The sequence below is a fragment of the Lissotriton helveticus genome, chromosome 6 (genome assembly GCF_964261635.1).
Source record: "Lissotriton helveticus chromosome 6, aLisHel1.1, whole genome shotgun sequence".
Taxonomy (NCBI): domain Eukaryota; kingdom Metazoa; phylum Chordata; class Amphibia; order Caudata; family Salamandridae; genus Lissotriton; species Lissotriton helveticus.
This window is the reverse complement of record NC_136067.1, coordinates 461,750,203-461,771,964: the sequence shown is the minus strand read 5'-3', so window position 1 is coordinate 461,771,964 and position 21,762 is coordinate 461,750,203. Positions and strand designations below refer to the sequence as shown.

At 43.8% G+C, this 21,762-nt stretch overlaps 1 protein-coding gene across 1 annotated transcript in view; it reads right to left on the bottom strand.

The window, feature by feature from the left end:
- Positions 1–21,762, bottom strand: part of MYOM2 (myomesin 2) — a 724,606-nt gene that overhangs the window by 123,853 nt on the left and 578,991 nt on the right. The window contains exons 22-23 of the mRNA XM_078647923.1: positions 6,334–6,490; positions 6,131–6,237 (exon numbers count right to left, since the gene is read on the bottom strand). Of these exons, the coding sequence (XP_078504049.1) occupies positions 6,131–6,237; positions 6,334–6,490 (264 nt within the window). The remainder of the gene's footprint in view (positions 1–6,130; positions 6,238–6,333; positions 6,491–21,762) is intronic.

The window sequence follows — 21,762 nt, the reverse complement described above, 5'->3', positions numbered from 1 at the left end:
AAAGGACCTAAGTTGATCCTTATTTGTAGGCTGTGGACCATTCTCAATTGCCAACAATAGATTTTTCTTTGGAGAAATACCTCCACTGGATATGGTGAACCCCAAATATTTAATTTCTTCAACTAGGAAGGTGCATTTGTTTTTGTTGACAGTCAAACCAGTATTTCCCAATCTGGATAACACATGACATAAAATGGTATTGTGTTCCTTAACTGACTGTCCTGAAACCAAAATATCGTCCTGAAAATATACAACTCCTACCAAACCCTCAAACATGTTGGACATCATGCGCTGGAAGACACTCGCAGCCGAGGCTAAGCCAAACGGCATGCGAGTGAATTGAAAAGTGCCTTCAGTTGTAATAAATGCTGTAAGGGGCTTAGAATCGGGATGTAGCATGAACTGGTGGTATGCGCTTCTGAGGTCAATTTTAGAAAAGTACTTACCACCACCCACTAACTGCAAAAGCTCAATAATATTTGGTAGAGGGAAGGTGTCTACAATTATATCTCTGTTGAGTGATCTCAAATCTATGCAAAATCTAAGACGGCCGTCCGATTTGAGCGTCAAAACTACTGGGGAAATCCAAGGAGAAACCTCAACAGGTTCTATCACCTTGTTATCAAGTAAATCACGAAGTAATTCTTTCAAACCTTCCCTAACTGACAAAGGAACTTTCCTAAGTTTATGCTGCACTGGTGTGGCATCGGGTTTCAAGATAATTTTATGGACATAATTCTTGACACAACCCAATTTATCTGTAAACACATCAGATGCGTTATTCAAGACATCATCAATTGACATATTGTCATCCACAACCATTATACAATTGGGAGCCCTTGGATTGGTTACAATGTGTAAATCAAACTGGTGCATCCAACCTAGGATTGCTGGACCATCTTTGGCAATGTACACTTTACCTTCTACACTCCTGGAACCAAAAGTAATGATTCCCAACATGTAACCAAGAATGTCGATAACCTGACCTTGGTACCCCACTGGACTGATGTCTTTTTCGGACAGAGAGACTCCTTTCCATAGTCTTACAAACAAGGACTCTGGAATAATAGTAAAAAGAGAACCCGAATCCACCATTAAAAACACTTTTTGTCCGCAGACAGTGAATTCTACAGATGGACGAGTAACTCTTCGGGTATCAATATCGCTGATAACACAAATTAGGTAATTATGTTGTACCACCAATACCCTGTTAGGAATCTGAAAATTGTCAGGAGAGTGTAAAACATTAACTTTAGATTTACTCTTGTCAGTATTATCATTTTGTTTGCACATCCTTTAATAATGTCCCTTTTTGCCACATTTCCTACAAGTTTGTTCAATTGCATAACACTTTTTAAAGTCCCCCAAATGAAATTGACTGCCACAACGCCACAACGCCAACACTCTTTCCCTTTAGGTTTAGGAGAAAAATTCGAGGTTGGGTTGGTTTTGTGTAAACGTTTAGAAACCACACTTACATCAGGATTATCTTCAGAAGAAGAGAAATCAACATTACCAATTTGTGAAGAAGAACTTGATGAACTTCTATCACGTCTCTCTAGTTCTTTAATACATTTCTGAGACTCTTCTATGACTTTGGCCATGTCAATGGCATCTTTTAGCGAAGGGTCTTTAGCCGCCCAAAGTCTCTCCTGAATCTTTCTATGGCGGCATTGGACAATGAGCTGGTCACGAATAAGTTCGTCATTCATAACACCAAAACGACACTTAATAGACAGCTCACGCAATCTCGAGACAAACTCATCAATGGTTTCATGTTCGGCTTGCGGTTGTGTGTAAAATTTATATCTAGCCATAACTAAATTGACTTCCTTAGCAAATCGTGTCTCGAGCCTAGTTAGGGCCTCTTTAAAAACATCATCCATGGGTTGTCCGTTTGGACCCATGGCTACAGGTAAGTACTTGAAAATTCGCTGGCCTTCATTTCCCAATGTGCTAAGTAATAATGCTTTCTTCCTCTCAGGGTGGAAATTTTTTCCATCTAGTGCGACAATGTAATTTTCTAACATCTCAACCCAATCTTCCAAATCAATAGCAGGAGTTCCAGGAAGAGATAAAAACATAGGAGGAGTGACAACATTAGTATTCATCTTTTACAGTAAGTAAATAAATTAAATTGTGTGAGGTGAAGAATATCAATGTGTCTGTACACTATGAATCACTGTAAACAGCGTGTAATTGCAAGGTAGATAATACTGAAATAATAAACAACAACAAAAAACGATTGTAATGAAATCTGCACAAATTGATGAAAAGGTGTGCAAATCACCGTGAGGATAACAAAGTTAATTGTTGAAGAAATTTTTCATGCGTTTAAATCCGAGGAGTAAAGTACTGAATGGCCGATGTGTAATTCAAAGTTCACTGAGGCAAAGTTCGAAAAGAAAACAAACTAGTCAAAAGAAGGAAAACTCCTTAGTGACGCTTATCGCTGTAATGATACAGTACCTTAAATCATGAAATCGTGGAAGAAAAGCATAACATGTCGGCCTTACGAAGTAAACCGGAATCTGTGTGATTAACAACAGCTGTCAGGAAACAAAATGGAGGCACGCTGATGAGGTGATACGTTACGCACGTAAGCCAAGTTAGAATGAGACAAAATGGTTGAGTGTAACGTTGCGTTGCACCATGAGCGTGTGTTCCAGTGACCTCAGAGATGACGTGACATATCCAAATGCAGCCGTTGGTCACTCTCGGGATGAAACATAAGAGGAAATCAGCGTAAAGGCAGAAATATGTAGAAAAAAGTACCTCCGAGAGTCTTTGAGATCGGGAAGACGTGACAGCTTCACAGGTTCCAAACAAACGGAGAGGGATGTCAAGGATTACCAGGCTGTGCTAGAAAACGAAGAAAAGACGACAGGAACTGCAGCAGTGTTCGTTTCAAGCATCGTCGCCAAAATTGTTGTGAAGGGTCGTGCAGGAAACTGATGACACCAACTTAGTATAAGGTAGGTTTTATTCAATAAGTATCAAGAAGCACAACCTGGCATCCGACCACCTCGACAGTCCAGTGCAACTGACACTGTTCGAGTGCCGTCAGCCTAACAATCTAAAAGAACATAGAATGTACACAGGCATCCACGAGGCTATCACGAGCTACCTAGAAGACATACATTATAACAGTTTCCCTCACACACCCGTTTAGGTGTTATGTTTCATCATAAGGCATTAAGCTCTTCATAGGGTTGGCGCTGCAGTACCTCATGGGCCCCGCAAGAGGGCACTTCAGCGGAGATCTTTCGAAGGAACGCCGTAGTGGTGAGTGAGGGTATGAGGGGGGTGTGTGGGGGTACGCAGGTGAATTAAACATAACGTAACAGAACTCTTAGTAATACCCTGACTCCAATGAGGAGGATCAGTTCATTTTTCAAAAGGTGAGCAGTAGTTAAAAGTCAAGGGGTCGACATGTTTCACCACCCTATGGTCCCTACTGGACCCCAAAAGAATTCTCAAGGTAAAAAGTTCAAATCAAGCTTAAGGGTCAAAAGAAATAGTACACCTTGTTATGTAGACCTGAGTTAGGTGAGTGGTCGTTGTTGTCTGGGCACAGTCGTTTAGAACCACTCCAACCACCTCAAGAATATGTGAATAAGAGCACCTTCCTCCATAGGTGAAACTTGAAATCCACTAGACCGAATTCTAACTCACTACAGCAACTTTTTTTATTTAGATCAAACTTAATTGTAAACTGCTTCAAACTATCCGGAAGACTTTGCTGAACACCTCTTTGAGTTTACTAGCATTGTCTGAGCTTAAAAAACTATAACACTCAAACATCCATTACTATGCCAAAGACCCACAATTGTGAATCTCAGATTTGACACACTAGAAGTGCATGGTTTCCTTTCACTTCTATCTTCATCTATTTAATTGTGGGGTAACGTTTCTAAACCTATATTCAATTTTCCGAAGTTCTCCAGTTCAAAATAAAGAATTTACAATTTTTTATGAAGCTATATTGGACATCACGGGGCTTATTCACAAATATAATGTGCAAATCTAAATTCTTCAGGGTATTTCAATAAATCTAATTTCGATGCTAATTTACAATTTGCAGCAATTACCAAACCTTACCAGTGGTGCATATGTAAAAGTTTACCATTTGCAGCTTTCCTAGTCCTGCAAACATAATGTGACTACTTGGGTATATGCATTTCTCCATTGTGAAATTGTGTGAACAGTACAATTACGCATTTGCAAAAGGCATGGCAATTGTGCAATTACAATTTCTGTCAATTTCTCTTTATCCTCCACTGACGTTTTCGTCCATGAAATAAATTCTCTTCTCCAAATTTCTGGCCCATTCTGGATAGGATTTCACCTCAGCCCATCATTGGCATTATTCTCTTTTCATATACAGGATGGCTATGTGTCAAAGAAGAGTTTGTGAGTGCTCACAAATGGACTTGTTTTGCACGCTCACAACACATCAAGGCTAACCAACTGTCCCATAATTCACCCATTCCACATCCCTTGTGTGGGATTTACTCCTGTGAATATTATTTGACCCTGAGATAATATTGTGTATGAGTAAACGGGTATGTCTATTCATTCTGATGCTAAGTTATGTGTATAGCTAAAATGACTTTGTAAAATGAGTCCTACATCTTTAAATATTTTCCTGTTTTGTTTGTCTCTGTTGATGTTTGCATCCCATGCTTCAGGATCTTTCATGCTTTTGGATAATGCTGCTATGTGGTAAACCAAGAAACTTAGAGAAGAAGTATATTTTTGTCTCTGTGAAGTGTTTCTGGCCGATGTGTTTTAGAATAACTGGCTGATCACATTTAGCAGTTCTTATCTACTGCCTTACTCTATTTCAGGGAGTTTTAGACTGGGGATTCATTTTCCATTACCTCTAAACTCATATCTGTTTTGCTTTTTGCACCTTTGAAGGGTAGGATTTGCACTTTATCAAACTATAAAAAGATGGGATAAAGCATAGCTGTTCATGAATAGCTAGATTAGGGTGAGATGGAAATAAACACATAGAATTATGAACCCCTATCACATTTTTAACACCAGTGCTTTTATTCACTTCCTCAAATGATTTTCAAATGTAATTAAAACCGAACAAATGGTCATTAAAGGTACCTTAGGACCATCCCGATAATCCAGTTATAAGGATATTCAACTATTTGTTACACATTTTCGATTACCTCAAAAGCCCATGTTAAACATCTGTAAACAAATGCACTTCAAAATCGATTTTAGCTGAGGGTGATAGCTCAGGCTACTTCAGTAAAAACTGAATGGTTCTATACCTCTTGTTTTAAAATATACCTGGATTCTCCATAATCTATACTCACTGTTTCTTACAATCCCTGAGAAAGTGTTACTATGTCTGGGGAGTGAGGAAGGCCTTGTGGGCAAAGTAGTTGGTGCTGCTGCAGAACAATCCCAGGAACCAACTTTAAATGGACCTTTATTGACTAACTCAACTGAAGATGTTCGGTGACCACCTTCAAATGAAACCTGTGGGGATATGCCAGATTAGTTTTTCATGACGTTTTAAGACTTTTGGTAACACAGCTATAAGTATGTTCTAAAAATTTAGATTCAGAGAAAATCCATCTACAATGGAAGTGCTAAAAAGTGGCATTCCACCTTGTGGATTCCTCTTTGGCAACAACTTCCAACCGATCACCATTGAAGATTTTCGGACTTCCATATATTTCTAGATTTGAAGATCACAATTTTGTCTAGGCTAAACTACAGCATTTAAATGTCTGTGTTCCAATTCAGGTCTCTGACAGAGAGTACTTAGGTCTCGGTCTATCGAACCCATCAGTTTCTTCACTATGAGGAAAGTCCCCCAATAATTTAATGTGAGTACATGAGACTCGGGTAGCATACACACGGACACGCCTCTGCCATTATTAGTGGCAACAGTAGACACTTCTTTAACATTAAATATCCTTAAATGTCTGGATATTTGCTTTTAAATAAAATAATCCTATCTCAGCCCCAAGCACCGTCTAAGGAGAGCAAAATTATTAAGAGCGTTGTGGAAAAATTGTCAAATACTGTTCACAAATATCTGAAAATTAATTAAAAGGTACATTTTAAAACGCAACCGATGAATCAATAGAAAAGGTCTTACCATCCGCCTCCATCACATAACTTGATGAAATGCCCTCAGTGTCACTTACAGCGACGGAGTAGGTTCCTAAATCTGATTTGTCTGGATTTTTGAAGTATAGTTTGGAGCTAAGAAAAAATATAGCATATTATTGATTAAGCCAAATTGATTCCATAATATTAGAATGACTACTTTAGATTATTACTCTTTGCTACATATCTTACTTCTCTTCCACTGTTTGAATGCTGAATTTAGATTCAACAGAAATTTCTTCATAGGATTTGCTCCAAGTAAACAGGGAGGCATCTGTCTTTTCTTTGCAGTTGAACGAAAGGTAAATGTTACCTTCTTCGTCCACACCTGTGGTAATTTCTTCAACGCCTTTGGAATAAAAATAAAATAGCAATATTATGTTTTAGTGTTTGAGACTTTATGAACTTTCACTTTATTGAAAACAGAAAAAGTTTACATACTTGCTCATTCCTATACAAACCAAAAACATTCATTAAATTGTAGACGTAAAAATCACTTCATGAATTTAATGCATCTGTAAATAAACAGAAATCGGCATCACTGTATAAACAAGGCGAAATAACAGTGGAGTAAATGTCTAAATGCAGCATTTCAGGCTGTAATTAGCCTCTTCAATAAATGGGTAGTCAGTTGTGCAGAATGTGAGGCCTCCACAAGTAATAGGTCCAAAATGATCTCTTTTTGGGGAACCAAGCAACCCATTGTAGCACTTGACTCTCTCAGGGTACGGAAGCACAACATTCCAAGGCCTACTCAGGGGAGTCGGGTGGGCCAGTAATCACCATTCACTGCTACTCAATAATATTCCAATCCAATCCAATCCAATCCAAAATTCTTTATTTCGGTCTATGAGACCATAAAAGATACATAAATATACATTTAACAGCGATTTTAAAAACACATTACATAAAATAATTACATGCCGTTCAAACAGATGGGGAAAAAGATAAAGCATTTCATATCAAGGGGAAAACATACATGAATTGTTAAAAAGATCACAGTCCATATTTAAAAACAAAATCATGATTTGAGGTATTAAGTATTTAACAGTTTTCTCCTAATGCGCCACATAGCCATAATGAATTTGGCCATGGCAAAAACTATGTGGGGCAGAGTACTAGTTCTCAAAACTCTATAAGCTTCTATGTGGCTCCTGAAACCCAAATTCCTGCATAGGGGGACCAGCCAATGTTTCCTTGGTCTATAGTATGCCGGGCAGAAGAAGAGAAGGTGGGTTTCTTCCTCATCATGGGAGTTACAACCCGGGCAGGTCTTGTCTTCCCCTGGGAGCCACTTTGAAGTAAAAATTTTAATAGGTAAAGTACCCAGCCTCCACTGAACAAACAGTTTTCTAGCTTGTATTGGGAAAATAATGTCCATAAAAGCCTCAAATTCATAGGAATTTTTGGATTGCAAAAAGCGTTCGGTAAGGGTGCCGTTAGTAGTCGAGGTCATAAGTGACTCAAGGCTTTTTTCCTTATAGGTTTGGGCTAAGCGTTTCCGGGATAGCCTCTGACAACCCAGTTCTGGAGTCTCCCAAAGCTCAGGCAGCTTTAAACGATATAATTCCTTCTTAACGAAGGTCAGCCATGGGATTCTATCTCCATGGTTCAAGGCCATTACGTGGGTGAGATCATTCCTATAATGTTCGAGCTCGCTGGTGGACCAGAGCCTGTGCCAGAATTTTACTGGCTTAGACTCCAGCTCAGCAGCGATAGGGACCAAACCCACATCCAGCCTAAGGGGAGTCAGAGGAGTGCTGCGAGGGAGGGCTAGAAGGCGTCTAAGAAAGGTGTTTTCTACTTTGGCAAGATCTGGTCCAGCTCTGCACCCCCATAGCTCGCTGCCATACATTGCAGCTGCTTTGGCTTGCGTTTTATAGAGTTCAAGTGCCGGGCTTATTGGTTTGTAGGTTGAGGTATTTACAACCTTCAGGATTGCACCGGAAAGTTGGGTCAGTTTTAACCTTGATTTCAGTATCTGAGGGTCCCACGACAGATTCTCATGCAGAGTTACCCCCAGATACTGAAAAGTGGCAACCCTTTCCAGGCTGGCCGTCCCCAAAGTGGGATTAGGTCTACTCCTTGGTGATGGATTGAAAATCATGAATTTGGTCTTCTCTGTATTGATCTCTAGACCATGTTGTCTACAGAAAAGACCAAATCCATCCAAAATCCTTTGGATCCCCATTGGACTTTTGGAAAGCAGGAGGGTGTCGTCAGCAAACATAATGGCTGGCACCCTCCTGCCTGTCAGAAGCGGAGCGTAGTTGTTTTTGACGCCATCAAGGTAGGATATGACGCTGTTGACAAAGAGACAAAACAGGGTCGGCGCCAAGACGCAACCCTGCCTCACCCCTCTGAGAACAGGAAACCTCGATGAGAGCGCTCCGTCCCTCCCACACCTAACCTGCGCATAGTTGCCATCGTGGAGTCTGATTATGGCATGCAGCAGGTGGGTAGGAACACCCAACACCCTTAAAACCTCCCATAGTTTTTTCCGTGGGACCAGGTCAAAGGCTGACTTCAGATCCACGAACACCATGTATAGCCTCCCCCCCTCAATCCTCACCGTTTTCCAATACAGGAGGATGAGGCGGAAGATCTGGTCCATGGTGGAGGTGTTTTTTCTGAAGCCAGCCTGGAGAGGACTAAGGATATCGTTTGCCTCCATCCAATCAAGGAGCTGGTCCAATAGGAGACGGGAGAAGAGTTTTTGGGGGACGTCTATGAGACTGATCGGCCTGTAATTGGCAGGGAGGAGAGGGGAGCCCTTTTTGTAAATTGGGACTATCTCTGCTCCCAGCCAAGTACAGGGGATTTCCATACCTCCCAGGATGGCATTGAACAAAATAAGGAGATACGGACCCCAGACCTCAGGATTTTGTCTAAAGAGATCCCCAGGCAGCCTGTCCAAACCCGGAGCCTTTCCCATTGACAGTCTCTGTACTGCACCAATCACCTCACCAAGAGTGAATTCCAGACCAACTGTAGGGGTAAGTGTATCGTCAGTGGCCACTTCGTTGGTGGGCAATGCAGTATCCTGATAGAGTTTACCAAAGTGGGCTTCCCAGACAGAAGGTGCAATATTTGGCTCCACGGCAGCTCTGGGCTCTCCTGTGCCATTATTTACCAGGGACCAGAATTTTTTTGAGTCTCTGGTTTCTAATGCAGAGGAGAGATCATGCCAATGATTCCAGTCCCACTCCTTTTTTGCAAAAGCAATGGCATCCTTGTAATCCCGTCTAAGCTTAGCAACCAAGCCCTTGTCTGAGCCTGCTTTGATATTTTCAATCAATTCCTTCTTGACCTTACGGCAGGAAGCGTTGTACCAGGCTGAAGTGTGGGTCTGATTTCGCCGAGGGACAGCCACAGGGTAGAAAACCTCTGCTAGTGAACCTACTAAGTTAGCATGTATGCAACCCAGTTTGTGGTTAAAATCAGTGGATCTAGGTTGGTTAATTAAATCCTCCAACTCTACAAACTTCGGGATTGCAATATCAAAGATTTTCCTTAAATTATCCTCTGTGCTGATTATTTTCACCCATTTTACCCTGCGCCTGTTGGAACTAAGGGTCAAGTTTCCAGGGTCATCCTTGTGGTTGATAGTTAGCGACTCAGCAAAAGGTGCTGGATGTTTCAAGTCTAAAAGAAGAGCATTGTGGTCGCTATCGGTTCTAGGAACTACTCTAAAATCCAAGACCTGAGACCATGAACCAATGTCAACAAGAATGTAATCCAACCTGGATTCGTGGCCTTTCCTATTGAAGGTACACGCTGAGGGGCGGTCTGACGGGGTACGGCCATTGCAAGCCCTCAATGCATAATTTAAAGTGAGGGACATGATCTGCACAACAAGTGGGGACCAGGATTTGGGGTGAGGGGATAAACATGGTGGAACACCCCAGTAATCGTCTTCGGCCGTTAAAGCACCCTCCCTTAGGCCTTCCAGGGGTTCAAAATGACAATTCAAGTCACCACCCAACACAATTTTGTAATCGTTGGGCAGTGAGTCCAAAAAGGACGCAAGATCCTCCAGGGTAGGCGATTCCTTAGCCACACTGACCGGGCGAGAATAAACATTTATGATCGCCAGTTTCACTGCATTGGGCCACCCAAGGAGTACACACTGGATGTCCTCCGAGAGCGTTGGAATGCTCTCCGCAGTACAGCCAGTGTGGCTAGCCACCCAGATCGCCAAACCCCCCAAAGGTCTCCCCTTTCCACTACATTTAGCCTGGATTTCGAATACTGCAAAACCCACATTGCTCATGGATTCCCTAGCCCACGTCTCCTGGAAGAGGCAGATATCACTGGTACTTATTAAAAGATCCCAGTCCGGTGTGTGCATTTTATTTGCAATACCAGCCACATTCCAGGAGAGAACCTTTATACTTTCGGGGCTCGGTTTAGGAGTAGGCCCCTCAACTGTTTCAAGTCTAATGCCCATAGATAGGGATGGGGAAGGGCAATCTTGCATTCCCAAAGTGAGTCCAGTAGTGAGTATTAAGTTTGGAGCGGAAAGCGCTTGAGGGAATGAAGTGCCAACCATTGTGCTCGGGAGTACAGTTTCAGCAATGACACCATGGTCAGAGGGTTTCAGACCGCCGCCCTGCGATGGGACCATTTCTCTATTCAAATTATCAGTCCCCTCAAAATCCATCCCCTGTCTCACAGTATCACTTTCATTGACTTGGGGAGGTTGTACAGGAAGACCCCCTCCAAGTCAATCTACTTCGTCCAGCAAATTAAACCTATTGGGGTGTGCATAGTCCACAGGGGCTGAATGGGCGTTAAACCTCGGCCTGTATCTAGAACCATCCACAGCAAAACCCACCTTTGTCCATCCCTCGTCCCTTCTCATAGATGGCTTGGTGGAATTAGGATAGAAGTATGAGAGAGGGACGAGTTCAATCAATGTATTGGCGGTATTGCCAAACCAATTACAGATATATGAAACAACCTGGGGGTTCCTAAAACTAACAATTACACAGTCCCCCTCACTTTTCTTGGTGGTATAACCGACCCACATAACCCTTCTAACCATAAGAACTTCTCCTTTCAGGCTGGACGGGAGGGGCCTTTGTATGTTTAACCAGCTGATTACCTTGTTACGTAGGGATTCAAAGGACTCTGTTACACCGTTAGCCAGTTCCGGTACCCCCAACAGTATAACAGTATAACCTGCTGCTTCGGGGGTAAATTCACTGCCCTGCGCCGCGCTTTGGGGCTAGCCTGGTGAGTAGTGCTGTTAGTTAGCGTCTTTGGTGGTATCCCCGGTGTGGGTGGTATCCCCTGTATGGGTAAGTTAGCCTGTACTAGTTGCTTCGTCCTCCTGGGTGGAGGAACCGGTGGCAATAGCCTAGGCAGTGGTACAGGTGCAATTTGGGACTCAGGATCTGTACTGTGGTTACCATTTTCCCCATTAGGAATGATGGAAGGTGGGGGAACATGGGTCATGAGGACCGGGTCAGAATGTAAAACTCCGGATCCCCCCGCAGAAGACCCAGCTGCACTTGCTCCAGGCCCGGGCTGACCCATGGTACCCACACTTAATCTCTCAATCGCTGCCAATCTGTGCTCTATCGCATCCAACTTAGAAAAAAGAGGGCTCAATAAACTTTTAAACACAACAGTGAGTGAAGCAATAAGGGAATCTGTAGCCTTAGGGCTGGCCTCACCGAAAGTAAATGGCTGTGTAAATACGGGAGTGGATGCGGAAGTGGGAACACTTAACAATACCCTCTCTTTCCCCACACTTAAAATGTCATGTGGATCCGGTCTTTCACCCGTGGTTGGTGGAACAGGATCGATTTTAGCCCTTTTCGCAATTCGGGGCTTTCTGGATCTTTTCCTTTTCGTTGTACGATCTTCTAGTGAGACCATGCACTCCGGTGAGATATCGACCACACCCTGATCCCCATGTAGCACTAGCTCTGCAACAGGGGAATGAACCACATCACTAGTAATGCTCGAAGTGTCTCTAGCCCTAGACAAAGATAGTGGAGTCCTTAGCTGTTGGAGTACAGACTCTATTGTTTGGTCTATACTATCCAATAGGGATAGGTGTGTAGCATCAAGCAAGAGCGATGTACTAGTGACCGTGGTAATACCTGGCGAAGGGAGGAGACAATTTTCCACACCCTCATCATTGGCTTTGTCTAGCTGTTCAATGTCCTCTGCAGTTACAAGGTTAACCTTACGTAGGAATTTGTCCATAGTGCCGGTCACTACAGTTGCAGCCTTACTCCTCGTTTCGCTGCTCGCCATGGGAAGAGGTTGAACCGTAAAAATCCACAAAATAACGATGGGGGCGAAAGAGGGATGGCCCGGTCCGGTCTCTCCCAGCCTCTAACGGCCACAAACGGCCCGCCCTTTGCCCGGGCTTAGCCCGGCGGCCGCCCGCGCGCGTCCCGCGATGCGCGTCTGTGGGAGTGAGGATGTAGTTCATTAGGGCTAGGAGGCGTGGCCAGCCGGGAAGAGTCTCCAGGTGCGGCGTCTCAGCAGCCGCTGGGGAACCTGGGACTCGCAGTCCCGCTGCGCCGGTGTTGGTGGTGTCTCAGCTCTCTATCCGCCCTCGTAACAGCCCCACTGCAAGCTTCCTCTGCAAGTCCTCTGCAAGTCCGGTGATCCTTAGCCTCGAGCTGCACACTACTCAATAATATTACTCAATAAATGATTGCCCTATTAGTGCCTTTTCGTTGAAAAAGGAAAACTATGTTTCTTACACACACGCTATTACATCCTACACAATAATTTACAAATATGTACTTGAGGCAGATGGAAATACCTTTGGTGATATTCTGAAATCACAGTTGACCCCTACTAGGTCATGACTCCCAAAATCACAGTACTCCCTGGTAGAACATCACAATATAGGGGGTGTCATTTTAAATACAATGGACATATTTGTTTTGTCCCACATCAAGATGTAACAAGTGACAATGGGTTTGAAGTTTGACTAGACATACCATTTGCCAGTAGTGTGCCACCACAGAGATCTTATGCGGGTGTCCCTACACTGTGAGAACTCACCAAGTACAGCTATTTAGCCTCCTCTAGTCAGAGTGCCCAGACTGCACTAAGAACACTTCTGGTTCTAGGTTGGATACATCTAGGGCACTAAACATCTAGAAAGCCTGAGCAAGTCTAGGCCCACATTTATCCTGGGGCATCCAACACTACGCCTACCATTCTTCATGGTAACGGTCCGTTTCCTGAGCACTGAAACCAGTAGCATGGTCCACTGGCTTTTCTCCCTCTGGAGAATACACAACCTGGTACGCTCCCTCATCCAGGTAACTTCCTCCCAAAGAAGCAGGCACAGTCCCCTCACAGAACCCTGACCATCATCTACAGTAGTTACTCTGTGGGCCATTGCTGTCACCACACCAGCTCTGGATGACTGTGTTTCCTAAGGAAACCCCAGCCCAACCATGGAATGCTCTATAGACAAGAGTCACTCTCAGTCATTTCCCATCACAGGAAACCCCTCACCTATGGACTCTCAAGCCCCACGGGGTCAACTGAAATGGCACTGGGCATTGTGCGGGTCACGTCACGTCCAGGTCACACTTCGGGCCATTCTCCAGCCTCTAACCGGTTAATTTGGAGATCAACGCAGGACCCTAAGGATCCCCAGTGAAATTTGACTGGTCACCCTGTTGGCGTACACTCCTGCCTTCCAACACCTCTAAATGGGCATCAACTCCAATTGGTATGCCTAAAATGCACCCACCAGAAGTCTGCCAGAAAATGTCCTCCACTGTGACAATCCTGACAAAAGTGTCTAGCACCAACCAAGACTAATGCACTAACTGACGAATTAGGTGTGCCAACCCCAGGAGCACTTACTTTCTACACCATGACGATGGGGGCTGCTCCCACTAGTCAAACCAATGCCTGGCAAGCCTGGACTTCAAGGGGCCTCAGGGCTGTGCTCTAAGGCTGATACACCAGAAATACACCAGGCAGGAGTCCGCTAGGGCCCAGCCTCTGCAGCCTGTCCTTCTGACAGCTCAGAGTAAAAATCCCTAATAGAAGTGCTTCCGTAACTCCAGACTGATGTTCAGGTCCCTTCACCTAATACAGGCCCCACCTGGCCACCTTGGTGGGTCATGATGGTTCACCCACCTCCTGCATAGCCTCAATCTACCGGGCTTCCAGCCCAACTTGTACACACAAAGTGTACCAGGCAGTATTTGACTAAAGCAGAGCTTCTGCAGCCTGTCCTTTTGACAGCTCAGAGCGACAATCCTAGACAAACATGGGTCCCTCCCTCAAAACCTATTCTCAAGGTCCTCTTCAAGAGTAGGCACCACCTGGCCATCTGGTTGGAGCACTGTGGCCTCAGCCACCTCCTGCACCATACATCTCTCTACTGTCTACCAGGCCTCTGCTCTCAGCACCGGGGTCTGATGCCACAGCATCTACTTGATTGGATGCCTGGTTATGCATCGTCACAGCCGCCACCTCATCTCAGGTGAAACAGTCCAAGGATGACATCCTTCACTGTACTCGGGCAGTCGCCTACCCTACCCTGACATCGCAGGATCCACCAATAACCTATGCTGGGAATCTAGAGAGTCCACAACCTCCTCTTTTATTTCCTCAGAGTCACTTACTAAACCTTACGTGGAACCCATCCCCTTACCAGGCTACGCACTACTGTAGACCACCCTTACACTGCTCTACCTCCCAACCATATAACCTCAACTTTTCTTGCACCCCCTTTCCAGTGTTTTCTGGCCTGCATCAATGATAGGGAAATCTCTATAAAAAGGAAAATAACTCACAGGTGGGATCCCTCACTGGAAATTTGCACCACTCATGGCACGTGCAAGAATACCCTGCAGCCCCCAATCACCCCCAACCAAAGAAGGAGGGCCTACCTCTTCACCCAGATCTATGGTGCAGGTTCCATTTACAGTCCCACAACCAATAGAGAAGCACCATCCTCATACAGGCCTAGTGAAGTGTAGTGTTGGGATTCAAAGGACATTATGGTCTGGGACACTCTAATGGGAAACTGTGAAATTCCACCCCATGGTCACACCAGTTCAACAATGTAAACTGCTCATAATAGGCACAGGTAATACACCAACCAACCATCAATGGTTTCTCATGACATAATGTCACAAAATAGGCGGTGTCACTGTAAATAAAAGAGGCCTAGTGGCTTTGTATCACATTAAAATATAAGACAATCCTATTGGCTTTGTCAAGGGAGTCATCAAATTATGATATTTTGCAACTCTATTGACTTTGTCAAGGGGCCATCACATTATATCATTAGAGCAATATGGAAACATCTTGCTCTAATGCTCTCAGCCTCAAAGCAGTGAATATTACATTATATCATAGGGTGCTCCTGATGTAGTCTTTACCACACATGTGTTTTTTCGCTGCGCCCAAGTGAAACACTAGGGGCCACTGGGGAGACCCAACACCCATGTGACCTCGCCAGCTCCCCATGCCCGCTACCCTCCAGTGTTTGGGAGCATTTTTCCTTCTGCTCCTGCTGCATAAGAGCAACTCTCATTGTGCTTTCATGGAAGGAGCAAGTCTGTTTTGAGCTGTGGTGGTCTTCTAGGTCCTGTTAAGGGGGTACCTAGTTCTTGTCCTGTACTTCCCATTCGCATCTGACCCGGGGCACCTGACCATCCAGGGGGTAATTTTAAGAAATAGTGGCGAGCCTTGTGTACTCCCTTCCAAGCACAGTATCAAAAATCGATCTTGAGCTTGTTTTACTCCCGTCGGCAAGCTCTAGCTACCAGGAGCATATTTAGTAAGTCACCTTGCCCCAAAAGTGGCCCAATTCACAAGGAGCTGGTTTCCTTGGGTCCTTACACCAGTTTTCTTCTTTGCGTTGCTCCTGGTGCTTCCTTCCTCCTTCCGGGGGAACAAAACTCAAGGTCTTCCACCCACTGGCCCTTAGTGGGTGGAAGGTGGCCAGCATCACCGTCCCTGGAGAAACTTATCTGGTCCTCGGGGTCAGCTACAGACAGACTCCCTAATCCATTAGGGCATCAAGTGGGTAGTCCTTCCAGCTGTCCATGGTGTTGGCACAGTCACCTTCTGTTAGACCTGGCACTCTTAGCATGGTTTTCCCACTATTTTTTGCCTTCAGACCTCCTATTTTCAATGACTTCACTTTTGCTGGCCTTAGGACTGTGAGCACTTTACCACTGCTAACCAATGGAAAAGCACTTGCGCTCTCTTCTCAAAACATGTTACATTGGCTTATACCCAATTGGCATATTACATTTACTTGTAAGTCCCTAGTAAAGTGGCTCTACCTGTGCCCGGGTCCTGCATATTTAATGCTTCTAGTGGGCCTGCAGCACTGATCGTGCAATCCACTTAAGTAGCACTTTAAACATGTCTCCAGCCTGCCATTGCAGCCTGTGTGTGGGCAGTTTTAACCTACCATTCTGACCTAGCAAAGTAAACATTTGCTAGGCCCAAGCCTTTCTTTTTAATAAGTATCTCATCTCTAGAGTAGGCCCTGGATAGCCCAGAGGGCAAGGTGTGATATATTTAAAAAGTAGGATATATACTTTTAAATTTTATGTGTCCTGGCAGTAAAAACCTCTTAATTTTTTTTTTAACTACTGCAAGACTTACCTTTACCATAGTATACCATTGAACAAAACGTATTGCAGTTAATAAGTGTAATTTCCAAATAAGAACTAGTAACCCCTTCAAGTTTGGTGTCGTGCAATAGCAATCTAATAATTCTAACTTATGGGTGAAGCCTGATTGTAAATTACAATTCTGAACATGCCACATTTAGAAAGTTGGAATTTTCTCTGCTTAGGGTATTTGACAGTTCGGCTTTCTGTATTCCTCCCAGACAGTCGCTCATATGGGGAGCCTGGGTGTGACTTGATGGGCCATCACTAACTGTGTGGAAGGGAGACGCTGGAGTCAGACCTACTTACACTTGAATGGGCTGGGTCATGTCTCCACACAAATGGCTACTTACCCTCTGCAGTTAGTCTGAAGCACAGGTTAGGAAGGTAGGGTCTGTGCATTACAAAGGCATGCCTCCAGAAGCTTCACCCCACTTTAAAGGCACAAAAGGGTATATATACCAGACCTCAGACACTACCACCGCAGTGCACGTCTGGTACTCTACCACGAAGAAGGACTGCTGTGTTGCTAAAAGGACTGCCATTCTGCTGGACTGCTGCTGTGCTGAGCTGCTACCCTGATGTGCTGAACTGCTGACCTCCTCCCGGGGTGAGAAGGAACGCACATGCATCTCTTGAGCCCAGAACCCAGAGTGACTCCAAGGGCTAGGTAGCTGGTCTCTTGATCTAACGCCTCAGGGACACAACAGGCTTCCAACAACCTTGCACCTGCGTCCTGGATTCTGCCATCTGTGAGTCTATCCTGTCAAATGGTGTCACCACACACCTGGATCTTGTAAGTGGGCTTAAGGTGCTCTGCTAGCCTCTATGGATCCAATAGAAGAGACACATACCCTCTGCTGCACAGTGCAACCCTAAGCAGAACGTATGTATCTCTGCTACTGCATGGGTTGGACCCGTTGCAAAGACCTGCATTACTGTCTCAGCTCATCTGAACCGCTACTGCAGGATACATCTTTGCCACAGTCACTCCCACCTCTTTCTGGCAGCAATCTTGACATTGATGAGGATGCTGGACTTTGAATCTCAGCATCACAGTTCTTTGGAACCATTTCATTACCTTAGCTGTGTACAACAACCTCGATGCCAGACTTAACATCACATCGCAAGTTCTGTCAACGGGATCCCTTACCACTATTCTGGCCCTTGCTTTATAGACTCGCCACGCCTCAGAACCGATGCATTCGCTTCAGTTCCACAGCACATCTAAGACATGGATCGACGCAACGCTCTGCAAACCAGGATTTAAGGTCCTCTGTTCAGCTGGCCTGACTGGGTCCCTGTAGCCAGCTTATGCTCCATCGTAGTGGGCCTGATTTTGTGACTTTGGCCCAAAGAGGCACAACCAGATATCCAAGATTGGTGCTTTGTGTTTCTTGGCACTATTTTCACTAAAACCTTTAAAATTGCATATCTCTGGTATTACTGATTGGATTGTTTTAGTTTTGGTATTTTTATTAAATAAAGTTCTATTTTTGTATCTTGGGGCCTCATGAGGATGGTGGTCGGACTTTGTTCCTACCACCTTCCATCATTAGGAAAGGGACCGCCAAACTACAAGTCGATGGCCCCGCATTCCGAATAATGATGCGACCGCCACCAAAGTGGTTGCAATGTCTATTTTATCTATTGTGGCGGGTGCTGCGGGCTGCAGCACCCGCCACATTGCATAAAATATGCCAGAAACATATCTCTGCACTACATGGCAGGCACCATGCGGTGCCTGCCATATGAAGCAGGGATATGTAGAGGGACACCAAAGTTGTCCTAAAACTGAGGCCCAGAGGGTCAAGAGGGGCCCGCTACGGACCCCCAATGTTCATTTCCGCCTGCCTTTTCATGGGGGTTCACCGCCATGAAAGGGCTGGCGGAAAGGAACATCGTAATGCCTACCGCGGTGCCTGGCAGGCACCTCCACCACTGTAGACATTACTCTGCCTCCGATGGACCAGTGGGCTCTTTGAGCCCGTCAAATCCGATGCGGTCAGTCTTTACAAACACCAAACATCTGTCTGCCATCCAAATGTGTCGGGCTGTAAAAATGAGTGCGATGGCGGTGGTGCCGCCACTGATGGGCTGTCAGTGGTGGTCTCACCGTCATCATAATCAGGCCCTTGGTTTGGATCCTTTTGCTGTGGTGCTTTTATTTTATTACTGCTTGAAGTATTGCTCAAATACTTTACACATTGCCTCTACAGTACGCCTGGCTGCTCTGTGCCGACTACCAGGCGGTTGAGCGCAGTTTAATTTGGGGTTTGCTTGTGCCTTACTTAGTCAAGGATTGTGGTTGCTGCTTGACCAGACTCCCACCCCAGTCAACCAAAAACCCAATTGCTTACACTGTCATGTCCAGGATTGTGCTCTCTTCCATGGTCTGGGGATGCCACTTGTATGCCCTGTGCTGACTTGTGTGTAGAGAACATCTCTTTGTCGAACCCTAAAACAGATTCTTGTCAGTTCTTTAAATTCCCCATCAGTTTGTCTCCAACCTGTCTAGTGTAAAAAAGGCCGGAGCAGGCCTGGTGTTAGGTTCTCTTCTGTGAGCTGCTGGCAGGCTCCTTTGAAGTGTACTTAGGGCTCAACTCCTCTCCAGCAATCCTGTCAGGAATACCCACTTCCTTCTCCACCCTCTACATCCAGGCCCCTTTGTCTCCTGTCAGGCTCAAACATGCATTTCTCAGTTGGGGAGCTATCAATAGTCATTAGCCCAGGCAGCTGGGCCCTCCCAGAAAGACCCCTGAAACCTTAGGCAGGGAAATGTCAGTTTTCTAAAAATGGCATTTCCAAAATAATAATTTAAAATCTTACTTTACCATTAAAGAAGATTTTAAATTACTATTAGAATGTGTGGATGAAGTATTTCTCTAGCTGCTATCAATCCAAACTTAGCATTTACTCACTGTAACAAGGTACCCCAAAGATTCCCAATGGGAACAGCTAGCGTTTTTTCAGTAAATACTGTTTTTAGTTATGTTTCACTGTTAGGACATGTATTTAAAATATCATACCCCTGCCTTTATGGGATATTAGAACCACATACGGGTCAATAATTGATAATTATAGGAAGATTGAGGACTGTCAAAAGCAGTATTTTGTCCAGTCAAATTTGAAGTGTAAAAAGTGCCACAGGCGGGTTATCTATGTGCATATACCAGTCTGTGCACAATTGTAGTCTTGCATGTGCAGTCTGCACTAGTGCACACATGTTCACGTGTAACCAGCCTTGTGCTTGTTACACTAGCCATGTCACATAGGTGGTAAACATGTGCAGTCTAATTATGATGAAATTACCGTGAATAAGAGGCAGGTAGTGAGACTCATCCACCTTAACGGTTCAAGACTAGGTGATCAAAAAGCAAAACATCCTGATGTATTAAATGGTAACAACCCTGTGCAAAAAGCACCCTGCGAAAAACTGTTGATAATGTTCTCAAGTTTGTTGCAGATATTAGATAGATGTTCAATGGTAATTCCGAAGGGAGGGTTACCACTGATCACAATACATGGAATCTCATGTGGGAATCAGTTTTTACCTGCTGATTTTGCATGTTTTGCTCCCATCTGGATTTAAAAGGCACACTTAATCAGCCCCTATACATAAAAAAAAACTTAACCAAAGGGTAGTATGATAGTGTGAGGCATAGTGAATGACACAAATATTGATTCCAGAATTTTGTGTGACATACATTTTGTTTCAAACAGAATATCAATGGTAGGAACGTCTTGTTTTATATATTATATTTTTTAAAGAATATTTTAGTATTTTAAATTATTTCATTAAATATAGCAATAAGAAATTTCATTTTTTAATCTAAGGGCATTATCATGAGTTTTGCAGTGCGGGAGCAGGACGGACCATCTCCCGCACTGCTAAACCTGTGTTTGAACCGCTTTCCAAATTAGGATTGGATGGTGGTTCTTTGGCATCCCTGAGGCGGTGCCTATGAAATAGGCGCTACAATGGGAACTTCAAAATTGCTACCTGCAATAGTGCAGGTACTGGGGTGCATGCACAGAGTGGGGCACAACATTTGCTCCCCTGCATGCATCCCATGGTGCAGGGACACAGGGGGGGCCTGTAGGGCTTTCATTGTTTCCTCACCACCACACTTTTCATGGCAGTCACACCTCCATCAAAAGTGTGGTGGTGAGGAAACTTGTAATATGCTTGGTGGGGCTGCAGCAGCCCATCAAGCATATGTGGGCTCAAGACCACCACACCACCACCAGGAATCTCTTATCCCTGGGTGTTGCGGTGGTCCCAGGGCAGCCCAACCGCCCTGGTCATAATAGGGCGGTCAGAAGACCGACTGCCGTGGTTTGTCAGGCTCGTAATAAGCCCTTAATATATATTAGCATATCAATTTTCGGTATTAGTTTTATTAGTGTCCTTGTTATAAATTTCAAATGGTCATTATTTAAAAATGTATTTACTAATTTATATTCTAGTAGTGGGTTGTTGGATTTGCAGTGGCATTGGGTGGAAAATAATAAATGACATTTTATTCATTTTTACTATTAATTTGTTTTATTATTAACTATTTCATTCATGATTAAATATGTAAATTGCCTAATTGATATTTTATTTACATTTTGTAATTTTTAATTAATGTTTTATTTTCATAATTTAATTATTAATGTATATTTAAGTAGTGGATGGTTGGGTGAGAACATTTTAAATTGAAATTGCTTTTGAAATACATCTTTTAATGTTATTTAGATATTTAATTGATAATTATGTACATTTTAGTTGAATATTGATTATGTAAATGTGTTGTTGTATATGTAACAATTATACATTGTTCGATAAGTGTATTTAATAAAAATATATGCGGAATACATTTATATTTATTTATATTAATATTATTTTGTGTTATGTATTTGTTTTACCTAAATACTATTTTCATTTCATTTGTAGTTTTTGCATGTTTAGTTTGTTTGGGTTTGGGTAATAGGGAGGGAAATA